This window comes from Coccinella septempunctata, chromosome 2, assembly GCF_907165205.1.
Source record: "Coccinella septempunctata chromosome 2, icCocSept1.1, whole genome shotgun sequence".
Lineage (NCBI taxonomy): Eukaryota > Metazoa > Arthropoda > Insecta > Coleoptera > Coccinellidae > Coccinella > Coccinella septempunctata.
Genome location: NC_058190.1, coordinates 39,099,819 through 39,118,383, shown reverse-complemented (window position 1 = coordinate 39,118,383; position 18,565 = coordinate 39,099,819). Strand labels below are relative to the sequence as shown.

General features: G+C 35.0%; 1 protein-coding gene across 4 annotated transcripts in view; it reads left to right on the top strand.

Annotated features, from left to right (window-relative positions):
- The window catches only part of LOC123306684 (ELKS/Rab6-interacting/CAST family member 1), a 69,881-nt gene that overhangs the window by 34,899 nt on the left and 16,417 nt on the right, over positions 1-18,565 (top strand). For 3 of the 4 annotated variants that reach the window (XM_044888802.1, XM_044888801.1, XM_044888803.1), the window contains 3 exons: positions 6,598-6,747; positions 12,181-12,277; positions 12,985-13,040. In XM_044888802.1, coding sequence (XP_044744737.1) covers positions 6,598-6,747; positions 12,181-12,277; positions 12,985-13,040 — 303 coding nt within the window. Of the gene's footprint in view, positions 1-6,597; positions 6,748-12,180; positions 12,278-12,984; positions 13,041-16,439; positions 16,683-18,565 lie in introns of all 4 variants that reach the window. The other variant, XM_044888804.1, reaches the window with a different exon arrangement.

Here is an 18,565-nt window from a genome sequence, read left to right as displayed (position 1 = left end):
GAAAACAAAAGAAGATAGAGGAATGGCATTATTAGTTTCTCGAAAAATGACGACCCTAATGTGTAGTGCGTTTTCCTCGTTGAGTTGAAAAAGTTGTAGTACAGGTAATACCAATTTTTCCAGCCTGTACAAGTGAAAGACTTTTTTCATTCATTGCTGTGTCCCGTTACCGGGAATAAATCTACAAAAAGACATAAAAAAAATGAACAGACTTATAATATCTTAGGGCTAATTGCGACTGTGTGCCCTCCTGGTACTGGAGAGACCAAACCGTGAACTACAAATCCTTCCACACTTCCGGGCATGGATAGTCACCAACCAGATCTGGCCGCCGCTGTATCCTTCTCGAGTCTCCATTATAACTGTGGACCAAAGACCTCCACTGTGATCTGTCTAACGCTAGTTGTTTCCAGTTATGATTGGCATTATACTGATTTTAGGGATTGATGTAGTGTATCCTCAAACCGCTTATACTGGCATCCTGGTTTCCGGGCTCCCTCTGTCAATTCGCCATACAGAGCTATTTTGGGGAGTCTTGTGTCTTGCATCCTCAGAATGTGGCCGCTCCATCTGAGTCCGGTCCTCGTTACTTGAGTCTCAATTGTTGTACAACTTGCTCGTTGCAAGACATCTTCATTCGAAACTTTCTGGAACCATCTGATGTGCATTACTTGTCTTAGATGACGTTGCTGCACTTGTTCAAGCTGTTTGATATGTCTCCTGTAGGGTGCCCAGCTGTGGCTTCCGTAAAGAAGCGTTGGGAGGACGACTGCTTTGTAAACAGCTGTCTTGGTCTTCAGATTGAGGTCGTGATTTTGAAACACTCTGTCCTTTAGCTTCCAGAATGCCCGTGATGCCGAATTGATACGGTTGTATGTTGTATATTTCCCTGTCTAGGTAAGCCCTAGTATGTATGAAGCTTCCCAAGTATTTGAACTGCTCGACCTGTTCTAGTTTCATTCTCCAGGCTGATATGTGTTTGAAGGCTTTCTGGCGGACTTCCAGGATTTTGGTTTTGTCGATATTGAGTCTAAGGCCTAAAGCTTCGTATATATGTTTATAGGTGTCCAGCAATATCTGTAGATCCTCTGGGCTGCTAGCGATAAGTGCGCAGTCGTCTGCATATTGAAGTTCCGGGAAGTTGTACGGGTTTTTGCTCTGAGGCGCTTCAGGTTAAATAGGCCTCCATCAAATCTGAATCTTATTCCAACACCTCTTACAGGCATACTCATGTCAGCAATTATCGAGACAGCTATGGCGAAAATATTGAACAGTAAAGGCGCTAACACGCCTAACACGTGAAAGACTTACGCTGTATTCACTCGCCTTATATTTTCTACTCATTTTCTAAAGCAGAAATCGATAATAAATGCTTCTTGCAAACTTTGTGAAAACAGTCTACATCTACACAATTCCCCAATTTCTCTATCTACCAACATTTCAGATCATTTCCTCCGAAAGTATTCTCAGTATCGAGCCTATACCGGCCAATCAATCTTATGAAAACATTCCCGGCTGAACCTGCCATCCAGTAATCTGACACCTGGAAGTTTACATTCGCATCGCGATCCCTCATTTCCCGAAGGACCGCTTCGCTGTTTAATTGCGGAAAAATCGACGCCAGTGGCAGATTGTCTGCTCCATTCACGTCCTTATCTGACCCACATCGGAGCTGAAATCGATTTCTGAGAGCTGCCATTGTTGTCCTTTTTTTATCGCATCGACTTGAATTCTTTCTCGTCACGATGCACTGAATTAGGAGTATAGGGTTATATCGCAATATTGCGAGAATATAGTTGGAGGAGTTACGGCTTTTGACGAGATCGAAACTTTCAGGATATATAGGTGGTTTTTATGGCCGGTTTTCATGCGTATATGCAGATGGATATGAAAGATAAGTTTCAGCTTTTCGATTAAATTTTTTATTGTTTTCGCAAGATGGCATTCCTATGGATTTGCGTTTATTTTGAAATACAGGGCGTTCCGGAATTGATGCAACGAAATTGGGACAGATTCCCTAGACAAAAGTAGGCGAACCATATACAGGGTATAGGTGGGTGGCCTATTAGACGTTTACGGAGAATGAATCATGAAATTTTTCTGGAAATTTGCGCTCCTGATCTATCTGACTAAAATATCTATCCCAATTTGGAGTATTTTTGACTAGTAGGTACTTATCTATCCCTTTTCCTGATATTTTCGGAGATATCAACATTTTTCCACAAAAAGAGAGAAGAGAACATTTCATATTTTGGAAAGATGAATATCTGTTAATAGGTCACTAAAATCCTGAGGATGTGTTTCGTGTAGAAAACACCTGGTTTCATAGTTTGTGATATACAAGGCGTTTTGTCACTCGATGCAAAAACGGCAAAAAAGTTTTTATTTTATTTTTTTAAATGAATCACACTTCTTTGTATATCTACTACACATTTTCAGAGAAAATCAAAATCCGCATCCATCATGTTCTTAAATGAAAACCTCATGGTATTGGAAAAAATTAAGTCAATTTTTTAGGACAGTGAAGAATTTCAGCGTACGACTTGTGTTGCTATCTTAGAATTTTTGCCACGTTAATTTCGTTAGATTCTAAGATCTAAAATCCATTCGAAATATCCAATTTTTACTATTTTTGTATCGACTGACAAGACAAAGAATGAGGGAACACCCTGTAAATCACAAATCAATTTTATGTGTGTGTGTGTGTGTGTGTGTCCCAACGTTTTCTTTTTTTCCATTTCTATTCCTCATACAGGCTGGGCCATCCATAACTTTCCACCCCGAATTTTGAGCTTTGGGATGGAATAACGGAAAAACGCTCAGACAGATCAAATTTTGTTGAAAGGGTGTTCAAATGAGTGATATCACTTCCCCTCTAGCCGCAACCCCTAACAGCTCTCATTTTTGAATAGGGAAAAGGGGTCCAGCAGCACCTTGTTGGAAAGGCAGTTCAATTTCCTACATTAGTGTATTTTTTTTTATCGCTTCATTTTTATACAGAGTGACTCAGTATTCCATCAATAACTTTCACACGTCGAATTTGGATCTTTGAGATGGAAAAAACGCTAGGACGGGTCAAAAAATGAATTCGATATCACTACCCCTCTAGCCGCTACCACATAGAGCAATTATTTTTGAATAGAGATAATAGGTCGTAAATCGTGAACTTTCGTTTAAATTGAAATAATTGCTGTTAGGGTAGCAACTAGAGGGGTAGTGATATCGAATTCATTTTTTGACCCGTCCGAGCGTTTTTTCCATCTCAAAGATCCAAATTCGGTGTGTGAAAGTTATTGATGAGTGACTGAGTCACTCTGTATAATGATAAAGCGATGAAAAAAAATACACTCATGCAGGAAATTGAATTGCCTTTCCAACAAGGTGCTGCTCGACCCGCTTTCCCTATTCAAAAATGAGAGCTGTTAGGGCTTGCGGTTAGAGGGGTAGTGATATCAAACTCATTTGAACACCCTTATTTGTCCCCCTTTCAATAAAACTTGACCTGTCTGAGCGATTTTTCGTTATTCCATCCCAAAGCTCAAAATTCGGGGTGGAAAGTTATGGATTGCCCACCCTGTATAGGTAATCATCAGATAGTTCCCAAAAACAGTGAATCGAGCTCATATTATATTTTTCCCGAATCAATTGGATGAAATGAATTGGTGTCTACCGACATCACTTGATCTGGAAACATCCAGATGTTGAATCTAATAGCACACACCATTGACCTTGTTTCTATAAATGATGGTTCATTTATTAAACAGATCATTTATAGACGAATCAGCTGTATATGAATCTTATTTCGGTACAGCGAAATTCCATTGTATGTGTTTTAAATTTCATGGGATATACTTTGTTTAAAACAGATGAACTCTGAGCCTATACAGAGTGTCTTCAAGATGCTTCCAAAATGCAAGAAAAAATTAATACTTCGTGAAAAAACATGGGGTTAAGAAGTGATTAGGATTACAACAGGATAATATGTAACAGATTTACGCCGATGAATACTCAGACAAAAAGAATTTTCAGAATAATGTAGTTAAAGTATACAGGGTGTATTTGAAGATGAGGCTTTTTTTCAACAGAAGGTAGAACTGGTCTAAATGAAGAGTTTCACCAAAAATCACCTCAACAAGTCTTTCAAAATGACAAAGTTGAAAAAAAAATTGAAAATGATTAGTGTAATAGATCCTAATCGATACGACCCTAGACCGTTTGTTAGCTGAATTATCGCAAAGCAGTGGGAAAAAACTTATCTCCTGATTCGACCATGTGGTTTCGTTTAGGATATTGGCTCGTTCGATATAGTGGTAATGAAAATCGAAAATTAGGATTGTCGAATTATTGTACTTATTTTTTAGTAACTTACACGTTTTTATGAAATGGCTCATTTCGATACCATCTGACAAAAGAGACTTAGGACACAAGTGTTAAAAATAGAATAATACTTCATACTTACAGGAAGTTAGGGTGGCTTTAACAGGTGGTAACCCCTAAATACAAGACTAAAATAAACAGAAAGCGGATGTCTGTTTTTTTTTGGAATAATGAAAATCTGTTAACATGTCGAAAATATCTCGCCCCTTCAGTTTTATCATTTATCAATGAAAACATGAGATGCGTTCTCATTTTTGACAACCCATATCTCAAGCGTGCATAGTCGACCCTTCATGAAAAATTAATTACAACTACCTGTATAGTTCGAAACACTCAAAAAATAATTCAAAACCAACTGCATTCTTATAAAAATACTCAACATGCTTGACATTCCTTGAATGTTTTCTATCTCCAAAATGGAAAGTTAAAATGGATGTGACTGAATATATTTCCGCCTCGAGTTTCGAATCACCCTGTATAATCTAGATACAAACAAAAGCTTTTTCATCGGATGAGTAAAACCCCGAACAGAGTGAAGCTACAGGACAACTTCTTTTTGAAAGAAAGTACTTTTCCACCAAATTATAAGTGGTTGAACATGTGATGAAATGATTTGGAAATGGAATTATGGAAAATCAACCAAGTCTCAGCTTATTTGACAACTCTAGAAGGATTGAGCTCTTCAGCAACATCCTACGAAATGAAGAATCAATATGGTCTTACTATCTCTAATCAACAAGTTCCAATAAGTATCATACTTCCACTTTCTAAACTTGAGAAAATTATTTAATGTCCAACCGAGTGCTAAAATAAAAGTGAATGGAGTATTCATCCCAAAAGACCCAAAATCTAATCATTAAAAAGTGAGGTTAGTTTTCGATTTGACAATGTTACGTTGAACCCAAAGCCAAACTGATTTCCTGAAAAGAATTCCTTAATAACCGCACCAGCTGGTATCGGCGAAATGAATTCTATAGGGCTACCAATAAATCATGATGACCTAAGCGGAAAAAGATAGGGTGGTGTGGAAAACGGAAACAATAGAAATGGGACTCATCGGGAAACTCGGTTCTTCATCCAGATTTTCCAATATCCGTTTAACGTAATTGGAAAGTTTCAGAGAATTCATTGCAACTAATGGTTTTCAATTATTAGCTGAAAGAGCCATCAGACAGATTGCCACCTAGGTTCCAATTATTTAGAGAATGTAGGTTAGGATGATGGAAAGATTTTCAAGAAAACAAGAAACAAGATTGGACAGTGTGGATTTTCGGCATGTATCTTCCTCCACGTTGGTATGAGGTTCCTCTCTTTCACTAAGCTGTTTTATTTCGGAGGGTAAATTATGCAAAAATGCCTCCAGCCCTTCAAAAACTGTTGAGCACTTATTGATAAGAAAAGGCATAAAATACTAATAAATCCTTCTATCTTGGCTTCAGTTTACTGATTATCTAGGGCCTAGGGTGGAATAGGGGAATGAAAGTTATCACAAATCATATAATCATTGCTGGAGCTTCAATCATGGTTGAAAGGTGGGTTTGAGGGTTTGCGTTTTAGAGAAAACGCCAATAAAACGAACACAACTTTGATTAGTGTGCGTCTTACAACTACCAGGATGGGTTATAGTTGAGATTTTAAATGACAATACTACCTTTCTGTGCCAGAAATGGAAAGACTTTTTATTGTTTGCTTTGGTCTTCGATGGAGTTTTATTATCAGCAGTTTTTTATCACAGGGTCGATATGTTCAAGTTTATTCATTTCGAATTTTAATTTTTTATGAACTTCCTTAAAAATCAAAAACATCAATCACTCATATGGATGTCATTGACCGCAAAACACATAAATAAAATGAAGATATGAATTTATTAGGTTCAACCCTTTGATGAAAACTTACAATGACCAAATCATCCTCAGCAATGAAGAGTGTAACAATTTCTGGCAAGAAAAATATGGAATGCATTTGAAAAAACTCAACTATTATTATCATTATCATTAGTATAGACTGAATGGTGAATTCCTACCTAAGATATGACTTCGTGCGTTACTTTCAAGTCACTGAATATTTTTCACAAAATAGTCAATACCGAAGATACGAAATTTATGCGTTACTTTTTCCTCAACCTGTAAAAAGCTGCTTTATGTTATGTTCTCATTCTCTTGTTTAGTAAAGTTCCACCAAGCCTAGATTTCGATATTTTCATGAGTGTATTCTTTTCAGAAACAAGCGATGTTGGTAAGGCAACTTGAAGAAGAGCTCAGAATGAGAATGCGTGGACCAAGTATTGAAATGCAGCAACAGATGGATGCACTCTACCAGGAGAATGAACATCTGACTAGAGAAATAGCAATACTGAGGGATACTATAAAGGTGAGTATTTTACATACACTTGACCCTAAAATATTTTATTTCAATAAAACCCATAAATTCAAATTTCTCCATCTTTTTCTGCCAATCAATTTTTTTGTAGGGCAAGAGCAACCGATAATATTTGGAAGAAATAATGATAATAAGAAAAATTGATAACTAGCTGAAATTATTTGTTCAACTCCTTGCCATGTTTGGGAACACCCTGTATTAGGTAAAATCCCAAAGAAGTAGTTATTAAGAGTTTCTTTGACGCGTACAAAATGAATAACAACAAAACCTGTTCTATCATACAAAATTCCTCGCAGAATTCACTGGAAATTATTTCAATCGGAATAATTCTGCACTTTTCGGGAAATGAAAATCCCCTTTCAACATACCCTTAACGTGGTTAAACGAACCATGACTAGAGATCCCTTTGAGCTTTGAAAGATTAAGAGCTATAAAATCCAAATGAATGGAACAAATTTAGGAGCATATCCTAATATGTTTGTGTTTCCTACACATATGAAATTAATGATGCCGGTTTTTTTCTAATTACGAAAAATAAACATTGCATGAAATCTGATACAGAGTTTTTCAATAATAACCTCTGATTGACTTTATACTGAGCATAAAAAATAATTATGATAAGATGAAAAAAAAAGTGTTCAATTTTGTTGCAAACAGTTTTTTAATTTACGGGTGGAATTACTCGAATATACCCCTTATTCTCAAGGCCTCTTTTTCTTCAATTAAAAAATAATTTAAAAGTCGTATAATCTCTTTGAACGAACGGCAGAAGCTGTAGAGATATAATTTGAAGTTGTTTTTGAACGGTTTACTCTCAGGTTCATTCTTAAAAACGTACCTATTCACAATCTTTTCCTATATAATGTACAGGTTGTGTAAGTTCTCACTTTTTCGCTTAAAACAAGGCATATATTAGAAACTATAAACCGAATCTCTTACCTTTCCTATGGAGTACAATGAATTCTGATTGATGTGACAGTTTCAAAGATAGGTCTTGTTTTGATTGAAAAATTGTGATACGTTACAAAATATTAGAATCTTGAATAACTTCACAACCGAAGATAATTGGAAAAGAGGAACTTTTTTGCAAATTGATGTAGAATCACTCTGTGATTGGCTAGAGATAACTTGAACTTGCACACCCTATATTGTAGCATTCACTCGTTTTGGGGACATGAATTTAACATAAAACACAACAATATCTACTAGATGACCTCAGATTTTTCTTCCAAATTAGGTATTTTCAATCAATTATTATACACAATGTCATATTGCAAACCAGCAACCCAAAATGAAATTCTATATTTTGGAAGGAACGAAATCTTCAAGACTGAAATAACTGTAACAAATTTAATAGAGATAGCAGGCTAGGGTTGTTCACTGATAAATTTAGTAGATTACGGTCGAGACATTAATTAGAGCATTTAGGAAATTAACATCGCCAACTGAAGGAAGTTGTTCTCGAGAATCTGAACGTACATTTGATAAGAGTGAAGCCACATGCTCTGAGCCTGCCAAAATTGTTACAATTTTTGTTATGGGTTCGTAAGAGATGTCAAGATGATGGACAGCGAAGAGATGCTGCCTTTTCGAGTAGATAAACATACAAATACATACAATAGTGTATATTGAGAAAAGCAAATTATTATACAAAATTGTTAGTTACTGAAATATTGATGAGCTATTCTCGTTCCTTCCAGAAATTCAGAATGAAAACCATTTTTAAGTGTTTAAGATAACACTTTGGATTCTAAAACAACGTTTCTGCGTTATATTTCGTCTTCCTCGGGCTACAAAGAAGATAAAACAATGTACAAGTTAACAAAATGTGATCAGATGAATTGGCATAAACAAACTAAAAAAACTCTTGAAAATTATTACACAAAGACAATCAAAAACACAACAAATACTCTATGAAACAATTCTCTGCTTGGAGACTGACTAGATTGTCTCTTTGCCGAATTTTAACTATCAATTTTCTACCCTAGAAATCCTATATTCTTCAAAAGAAGAATTTGTCAAATGAAAATTTCACTCAATAGTTGATCAGATACACGAATTTTGGGAAGAATAGTTGGGGTATTCTGTATCTGTATGAAGGATTGCTCCAAAAGTATTCTCTGTATTTCAATATTCCACTGGGCGTCCCAGACTAAGTGGTCAATAATAATTCAACAACGTATGCACTTCGATCAAAAATATTGGAGGGAATTTTTTTCGATGAATGTTTATCGATCTAGCAACAAAGGTAGGATGGATGTATTTCATTTAGTTCGAAGTTATTGAGGAAATTTTTACTGAAGAGTAAAATAAACAAATAGACTAGTAAGAATGTTATTATTGTGTTTCATTCAAATTATAAACTTAATCTGATTATTGAGGAATAAATCCAGAGAGTTATTTTGAAATAGATTGCAAATCGTGTGCAAACAAGTAACTTCTTGTGAAATCGATTGTGAAATTGGAGTCAAACAAACAAAATCTAAGAAAACGAGTTGACAAAAGTGATAAAATAGTAGAGATTCCGGACGAATCCATCTGAGCAATAATGCCTTCGCCGGATCAGAAGAGTGTAAACTCTGATGTTATTACCACCAATAAAATGGAGTCTATATAAAATTCTGAGTGGATTTATTGGGATCCAATAGTGGCAGTACAATCCATCCAAGTCCATTTCAAATAACTGTTCTCTCTTCTACTTGGAGTTTTATTTCTTGTTCCTTATTGAACAATAAATTGGTATATGCTTGTAGAGAAATATGGAGACATAATATTTATAGCTGTATGTTGGATTATAGGCGATTTCAGTGTTGAAACGAGGAAGTTGATTGAAACCTAGGGCTAGATTGTCTCCGAAGATGGAACAGTATTCGATAGTATGAGAAATCGATCTGAATGATGTAGTCATAACGAGGATTTTTTATGTTTGTTTTGGCAGAGGATATGATGATATGTCGCCTAGTCTGTTCACTGAACAGAAAGTAGCATCATGTTTACTCTTATTTTGAACTGCTGCCGGTAAAAAAAAGGATTTAAGGATTTCTGAACTTCTTTTTGTGAGATTTATAGTTCGTCAGGAAACATGAGAAAAATATGATGATCCTTTCTGATATACCGGGTGGCCCACCCCAGACGCGGCGCTCATTTCGAGGGAGTAAATGAAGATATAATGGAAATCTTTTCATGTGGTATGTGTAGGATGTCGCAAAGCACAATTTAAAATTATTTTCATATATACAGAGTATTCGAAAACAAAGGTATAGACCAAAGTTACACTTTTTTGAATGCAACACCCTATATTTGACCTCAAAAATGGAATGGCAAGCTCAAGTTATGATGAGTTTCTTCAGATTACTTTATGGCTCAGAAGCACCCTTTACGAGATAATGGCGAAAAATCGAAAATATGGAGTTTTTTGAATGGCAATTAATGGAGAAACTAGTTACGCCAGCGATACAGACAGAATTTTTCCGAGTAGATAAGTTGGCTGCTCATACATATAAAAGAAAATTTCAACTCTGGAATATACAGATTGATCATAATTAATTCTCAAACATCAACTACAAATAATCGTCGAAAACTTTCTCATTTCAAATGGCACACTCGGTATTTCTTCATCTCGTTGAACGTAAAAATTAATTTCGAAACTACCTTCATAAAATTTTCCTACATCTAAACCTGATAGTTTCTGAGCAATTTTCGATTTTTAATTAAAAACTAGTAAACCATTTTCGCCATTATCTCGTGATCTGAAGAAAATCATCATAATTTGAGCTTGAGCGAAATATCTTTATTCACTCCCTCAAAATGAGCGCCACGTCTGGGGTGGGCCACCCGGTATAGAAGAATTGAAAGAGCAGATATATTTCGCTGAAATTTTCAATATGGTAATATGTAGTCGACCCCCATTCTGAATACTCTGAACAAATAAATAAGATCAGCATTATACTGTTTGTTTAAGTGGTGTATTCGTTAAAAAAATTTAGTCTTGGTTTAATGCTGTAGACACAACCGTTTCCAAGAAAAGGGATCTTAAGCAGAGGAAACACCGACGCATTTTTCACAATTTTTGTAATATTTTGGTAGTTGTAGTGTGATGCACTACGAACAGACTGTGAATCATCTTTTTATTGGTTGAATGGCCATAAACATATCTGTAAATTTTTCACTAAATATCAATTTTATTAACGAAAACTTATTCCTTATACCTGAAGAATTTCGAACAAAAATCATCATCATCACAATTTATTTTCAAATTCATGAATAAATGCATAAGAAATTCTTAAATAAAATGTGCAAATCTTGGATTATCATGGAGAATATCAAAACACTTCTTTCTTATCTCTGCTAAATCACACTATTTGCTAAAGACAAAATTGACAGTAATGAAGGGTTAAAAGTGTGGGTCTTTCATATTTTTTTTTGGCAGTCCTAGCTCAGATACATCTCCCGAAAGATGGCACCTGGAAATCAATTTCAATTTTTCTCGTAGAAACCAGAATACCGTTAGAAATTAAATTCATCAAGCATACAAAAGCAATCGAATAAAATGTGAAGGCGTTCCGATTGGAATTTAAAATTTGTTTCGCAAGAAACTTTTTTCCTTATACATACTATACAATAGAAAAATCAATTTTTGATAGCCTGATTCATTTCAAACAAATGAGGTCTCTTGTAATTTCCTCCTAGAAGTAACAGTTTTAAAAAAAAAACAAACAAATTTATCAACAGGTACATGTCGTATAGGCTGGAATTATCTCCGAACTTAAATTTACTTAGTAGGCGGCTATAATGCTGACATTATAGGAAAACTCAACCAGAATCCTACAGAACGTCTGTTCATTTTTTTTGTCAGATTTCTGGTTTCTAAGAAAAAAAAAATTGCTTTTCAGGTGCTAGCTGTATCTAGTCAGGGGCTACTCAAAAATAAATTATAAGAAAGACCAACACTATTTTTTGACATGGAATTATCCCTTACATATTTTCGCAACTATTCATTTGCACCCTGTGTAATACAAATTCTGAAATTCCATTCGTTCGCAGTTTTTCAACAGCGCTGAGTGTTTTTCTTCAATAGTGCATGGTAATGTCTATTCTATATTCTCATCTCTAAATAAATAGATACTATAGTAATTTTTGATACTTAAGTTTCTGGAACTAAAAAAAAATTAAATGATTTTCACAAGGGTGAAGATGCTATTGTGGGCTTAAATTCCATTATGAATGTTTTGTTTAGAATTATTATTTTGAATCCAAAATATTGCGCTCAAGTTATATACAACCCTGTAATTTGAAATGAGAAGCAATCGAGAACTCAGCATCTTTCATTCACAAAGCTATTCCCGCTTTAAAAAATAAGCCTTTGAAAAATATTTTAAAAAACTACACAAGTATACACATGGTAGCAATTGATTCTTGTTACAGGAACTAGAACTCAGGATAGAAACTCAGAAGCAGACCCTACAAACCAGGGACGAAAGTATAAAAAAATTGTTGGAAATGCTGCAAAACAAAGGAATGGGTTAGTACCAATCAGTTTTCGATTTTTATCATATTTGGTTTCGATGGATATATCCAAGACTCTCTTCTGGAAACTATATATTATGCAGCTTATCATATGATGGCTTATGATGCCATATTGGGTTTTCTCGAAATTTGATTGGTAAAATTAAATCTTAAGAAGTACCCGGAAAAAAACTTGAGGTAATTTAAGGAAACATAACTTTATTATCTTTGAGCAATTCAAAAAGCTCAAGTAGTGGATTCAAATGGGACCTTTTACCTTAGATATTTCGGTGATATTTCGAGGTGTTTTTAGCAAGAGAGAGTTAGAGACTCGCACTGTCTTTCTTCCACAGCTATTATAATACCACGCGAATCTGAACAAAAAGAAATGGCTGTTTTAAATCCAACCCAACTTTTTTGCATAACTAATTCATCTCGGCTATATCCATCAATCTTCTAACCGTTCTAGCACGAAACTTTTTACCCACGCCAATAGATTTTCCGTCAACTCTGTCGCTTTACCATGCACCATCGTTTTTTCTTTCTCACCACATAACACAGGGCGTTCATTTGAAATATATGCGAAGGAAGAGTCTTAATTAGTTACAGCGCCAAAGTTAGACAGTGCAATATGTTTAGATATACATTTCCGTGTCGTTTAGATGTGGAAAAGATCGCAGAATTTTCGTGCAACTAATGGGCTGGATGTTGGATTTGTTCCAGGTAAGGAAGAGGAGAGGCAGATGTTCCAACAGATGCAGGCAATGGCCCAAAAACAGGTGCTTATGATATTTTATCGTTATCAACCAACGGGACATCCAGCAGGTCGCTTTGATTGTCTTTCGAAATGGTCTAACTATGTGTATCGGATAATTCGATATAAAACTTTTTCGCGTACCTACTGATCGAAAAATTTTGAGTTGAAAGGAGAGCACTGGCAAATTTCAAACATCGCAGTAGATATTATAACCTCAACGTGATTTGAATAAGTGACCAGCATTTTTATGGTCCTCCGGTCAGAGCAACCTGTGTCACCTATACACTATACAGTTGGTAGCCTATTTGGCCAGCAAATCTACAGGGTGGATCAACGATAAAAAAAGACTAAAGACTAAACACTCTATCCTTTCTAACACATTAGATGTTTCGGCTATTACAATACCCCATTTTAAGTATTTCTTCGAGAACTATACAAACACATAATTTCAAATCTAAATTCCTACCTCAAAGTGAAATTCAAAAGTCACGATTAATAATGGAAATGAATATGGAAAAGAAGATGAAAATCAATATAGAAATAAGAAATCGTTCTTGTCGAACAATAAAATCAGGTAATATACAAATCAAATAATGTAATAATAAAACAATATAGGGACTAATAAACAATGCGGTTTTTACTGCTCGGTTAACACCTGCTGGATGAGCCTTTTTGTAGACAGATAACAAGTTACACATAAATCAAAATAAATTCGCAGCTTTCATGCACATATAACAACAAGCTCACGTTTGTTAATGATAAATAGTCATAAAAAAGCTGCAATGTTTGCAAATGACTGAAAAACAATGGAAGTTTTTCAAATCACACTCCAAGTTGAGAATCCTATTAAAGCACAAGATGATTCGATAGACAGACTATCAGAAAAAATATACAGGGTGTACCAAGTTTGAGGGCCTATTAGACGTTTCTGGAGAACTGGACCTATTTGAAATCTGAAAATTGGGATTATGATATTGTTCGACATTATCTACTGAGCTAAAATATTCTTGAAGCGTGAGCACTTTCAGTTATACAGGGAATGGAAATAAATTTTTCAAAAAATTTTTCATTCCCTGTATAACTGAAAGTGCTTAGGCTTCTAAAATATTTTAGTCTCGATTTTAGCTCAGCAGATAATGTCGAACAATATCATGATCTAGTTCTCCAAAAACGTCTAATAGGCCCTCGAACTTGGTACACCTTGTAGATATTGTAAAACGAGGATTTAGATATTATTTATTACAGTTTGTAAGACTGTTTTGACCACGAGCTGTGAATCCGAAAAAATTATTCCATAATTCACAAGATTCGGGGTATATGAATTCCATTTTATTCTGATTATTGGTTATTTAGATATACGATATACCCAATTGAAAAACTGAACCAATTATTCAAGCATTGTGATAGTCAGATAGTCACTTGACTCATATATAATGTCAGCACCTCCAATTTCAAAATCATACGATCTATGTTTTAGATATACAGGGTGTAAAAGAATAATTGCGAAAAAATTTAAAGGGTGATAACCTGTCCTTGGCCCTAAAGATGGCAACTGAAAACCAATTTTTAATTTTATTTTTATATATCAGAAAACTGACAGAAATTGAACTGGGCAAACATTCCATGGAATGGGAAAGGCAATCAAAAAAGTCTAGGTAAATTTAAGAACGAAGATAACTATACATACCTGTTGATAATTTTATTTTTCTCACAAACCGTAACCTTCAGCAAGAATTACAGGAAACCTTATTTATTTGTTTGAAATGAATCAAGCTATCAAAAATGTGTTTTTCAATGGTATAATATAAATTAAAAAAAAGTTTTTCGCGAAACAAATTTTATGGGCTGTTTTTCTACTCCTTGCAATTATAGAGGAACATGACCAGAACTTTTCTGATTGTCTCATCGCTGATTTTTGTCAGTTTTCTAGTTTCTGAGAAAAAAAATAAAGATGTTCAGGGAGTTGTATCTAAGCAAGGGATGCTCAAAAAAAATTATGATTCGCACTATTTTTTGACAAGGAATCCCCTCTTGATTTTTTTCGCAACAATTCATTCAGACCCTGTATGTTTTACATTTTACATTCTATCAAATTCAATCATCCTCTCTAGGATGTATCCCTTCAAATCTTCGTTGACGTTTTCTGCTCGAAAAGTTTCTTTTCTTCGTCCAAAATTACATTCCTTCGATTTGCTACTCCATGCAAATGGAATTCGAGGTCAAGAATTATGTGCAGGAAGTATTTTTTGATGTTCATTCACTTGAAAATTGTCAAAATTCTCACGAAAATCCGAAACCAGAGACAAAGGGAGGTTGGAGCACATAGGTGGTAAAAACGAACTGAAACACTTTAGCAACCTGACCTCTAGATCAGTAATAGTAGACGCGGAACTCAGGAAAATTTTCCAGAAACCTGATATTGGTACGGAGCTTATGATAATTTTGGATCAAACTAGGATTTCAGAAGGCAAACAAAGTCCTCTAGCTGAATTAATATATGACCACATCACGTCATGTATTCTGTATTATTTTTGTTGAGAGATCTTATATGTATATGTTCCTTAGTAGAAGATTTATACCTGGTGACCCATACAAGAGAGTCCAGCCGGACATTGCAGTAAATAGGAATTTTGTGGAAAACGTTTTAACAAATTAATATGTAGGTATATTGAGGAGGACATCTTTCTTTCATAATTGTAAGATCATCCCCCTAAGCATCATTTTGTTTTTATCCACATTTTGCAGAACTTTCGTATAATCAGAATACCTGCTTTCCTAGAAGACCTTCGCCAGATAATAGTGTCAGCATGTAATAAAACAACAGATGAAATGTCACCAAATGTAATAGGAAATAAACAAAGACAAAATAACAGTAGGCAACTTGAACATCTAATTAATTGAAATTCCATCAGCAACTCAACCAGAGAGTTGCAAAAAACTTCAAAATAATGTGTCACTCCAGCCAATTGCCATTTAGGGTTCTCAAGGAGGTTAACACCCTGCTTAGGCGGATGACCATACACATGAATTAGGAAGAAAAAGAATTCTACCTCTAAATAAAAATTGACCTGTATTGGCTTTTTCTAGAAGAGCTCCACCTATTTACGTTCATATTCGGATGGATTGTTTTATGTGGGCCACCCTGTATGTATTTTTCATGAAAAGAGGCATTTTTAGCAATATTGCGATTATCTGACGTGAGGTGATATTTTTTACTAATCTCACCTTGTGATTGGGACTATTGAATAAATTTAGCAGGAACCACCCTTCTATTGGTCTCTGATGTGTCACAATTGTGAAGAAACGCACTGTACCTAACAGAAGGTTTCCAGGAAATTATCTGAAGTTTCCAGTTACCCGTCTATTAATACTGAAAAAAATATTAGAATTTGCGCAACCGCTGATCTCCCTGTCTGTGCAGGAGCTTGACGCGGCCAATGAGACATTGCGCACCCTCCAATCACAGCTGGAATTGGTACCCTCCCCCTCCAGCAGTACGGTCCGCGTGCTTCTTGACACAAAAGACGCTAGAATATCGACGTTGGAGCGGGAGGTCAATCTGTTGGAATGCGAGGTCAGGAGGTTGGGTGGGAACTTAGACCAACCCCCCACCCTCAGCCTCAGTCAATCGGAAATACCTCAAGCCGCGCCGTTCAAGCGACAAGTAAGTTTTCTGTTGAACGATGTGCAGATCGGAAAGGATGGCGTTATACTTGGTAGATTATGAGAGAACGCCAGAGGGGTTAATCATTGCGTGATACTGTCTGTGTTTGCTTCCCCCACCCCTCACCAGATGTCACTTCGATGGATATCGTCACTAGATAAACTGGAAAACCTCAACACGTTTTTCGGATGAATCTTCGATGGAGCCCAGAGATCTCCTTACCTCATTTCGAGCCTGTTCGTTAATAAGCATTGAAAATATACTGCCAAATAGTCAATAGTATGTCAATTATTGCAAGATATCGAAGAATGTTCTGTCGGCAATAAAGGAATGAACTTAAACACAGATTTAAGGCTAGGAATTCGAACTTGGGGATACTGAAGGCGTACCAACAACTATTGAATCTACTTAGAAGCAATGTCAGTAGCATAGCTGAGCAGAATATTAGTTATGGTCGCTTTGGTTACGTACAGGAAAAGTATTCAAGGCCATTTTTTTGGAATTTCGTCAAATTTTCGTGAATAAAAACAGTTTAAAAAATTGACAACAATGTGAACTCAAAAAAAAAATTCAGGATTATTCAGTCAAACGTGAAAAAACGTGCTCTTGACCTATTTTCTCATTTTGCTAATTCCAATTTAGAATATATTTAGAACTTAATATGACTAGAATCGAGAATCAACACTTCTCCTTATGTTCGAGTAAATACAGTAAATACACATATTTTTTTTTAGGTTCACTTGATACTGAAGCTTTTTTTGTTAGTTTATAAAACTATAATTTTATTGGTCTCTTGTAATGTACTCACTATTTCCCATTTTGTTCTGGTGTTTTCAAAATTTGAAATTAATCGATTGAAAAGATAGGTAAAACCCTTGAGTACTGAATAATCAAATGTAAAACCCTAAATATATAGGGTTCCTAGAAGTTGGAAATCTTACGAAGAAGATTCCTCAACCCAAATATATGGATAGATACAAGCAAATAGTGAAGAATATGAAAAAAGAAATTTACAGTAAAACTTTTCTACAAAAATACTAACATAAAATAATAGGAAGTTTTGAAAATTCTTACAACCCTCTTCAGTTTGAAAGAATTAATTATTGAAGAGAGGCGGTAGTTTCTTAAAAACAATCTAAAAATTTATACTTATCTTCGGTATTTTGTCTTATAGAAAATGCTCGAAGAAGTCCATTTTGATTTCAAATTACGCAACATTTCATATAGATTTAATTGAAAAAAGTTTGTCATGCACCCTCTACTAAGTAGTTGAGTTTTTTCGAAAGGCAACTTCAGTTTCTTGTACCAGAAATGGTAGACCTTTTGTTGCTAAGAATGAGGTTTTTAAATCAAACGGAAGACAGAATAATATGATTTTCATTAACATGATTTGTCTAACCACAGCACGTGTTTCTTTATCAAATTATCATCTTCTAGTGCTGTTTTTAGTTGAAATATTCGATCAAGTATGGGCTGAATCAATTCTTCATTGTAGGGATGCAAGATTTGAATTTATTTTATTTCGAGTTTTCATTTTATCAGGTTCTATAGAAAATAAAACATAGTAAGTACTGTAACCATTTTACCTCAATAAAACCTATGCAAATGCATCAATGAAGAAATTATCCTCAGCAACTTATTTCCATTCCCGGCATAAAAAATTAGCTCCTTATTTATAAAAAATTAGGATTCCTATTTCAAAAAGCTCAACTTTCCTCAAACCTCATGAAGGGTGCATGAAAATTCAATTATACATGAAAAATATATAATTTAAAATAAAAATTGACCTGTTCGATCAGTTCTCTACAAAATACTAGACACTGAAGATATAATAATAATTTCGTACGCTACTTTTCACTCACATCTTTCATTTTATCTCCATT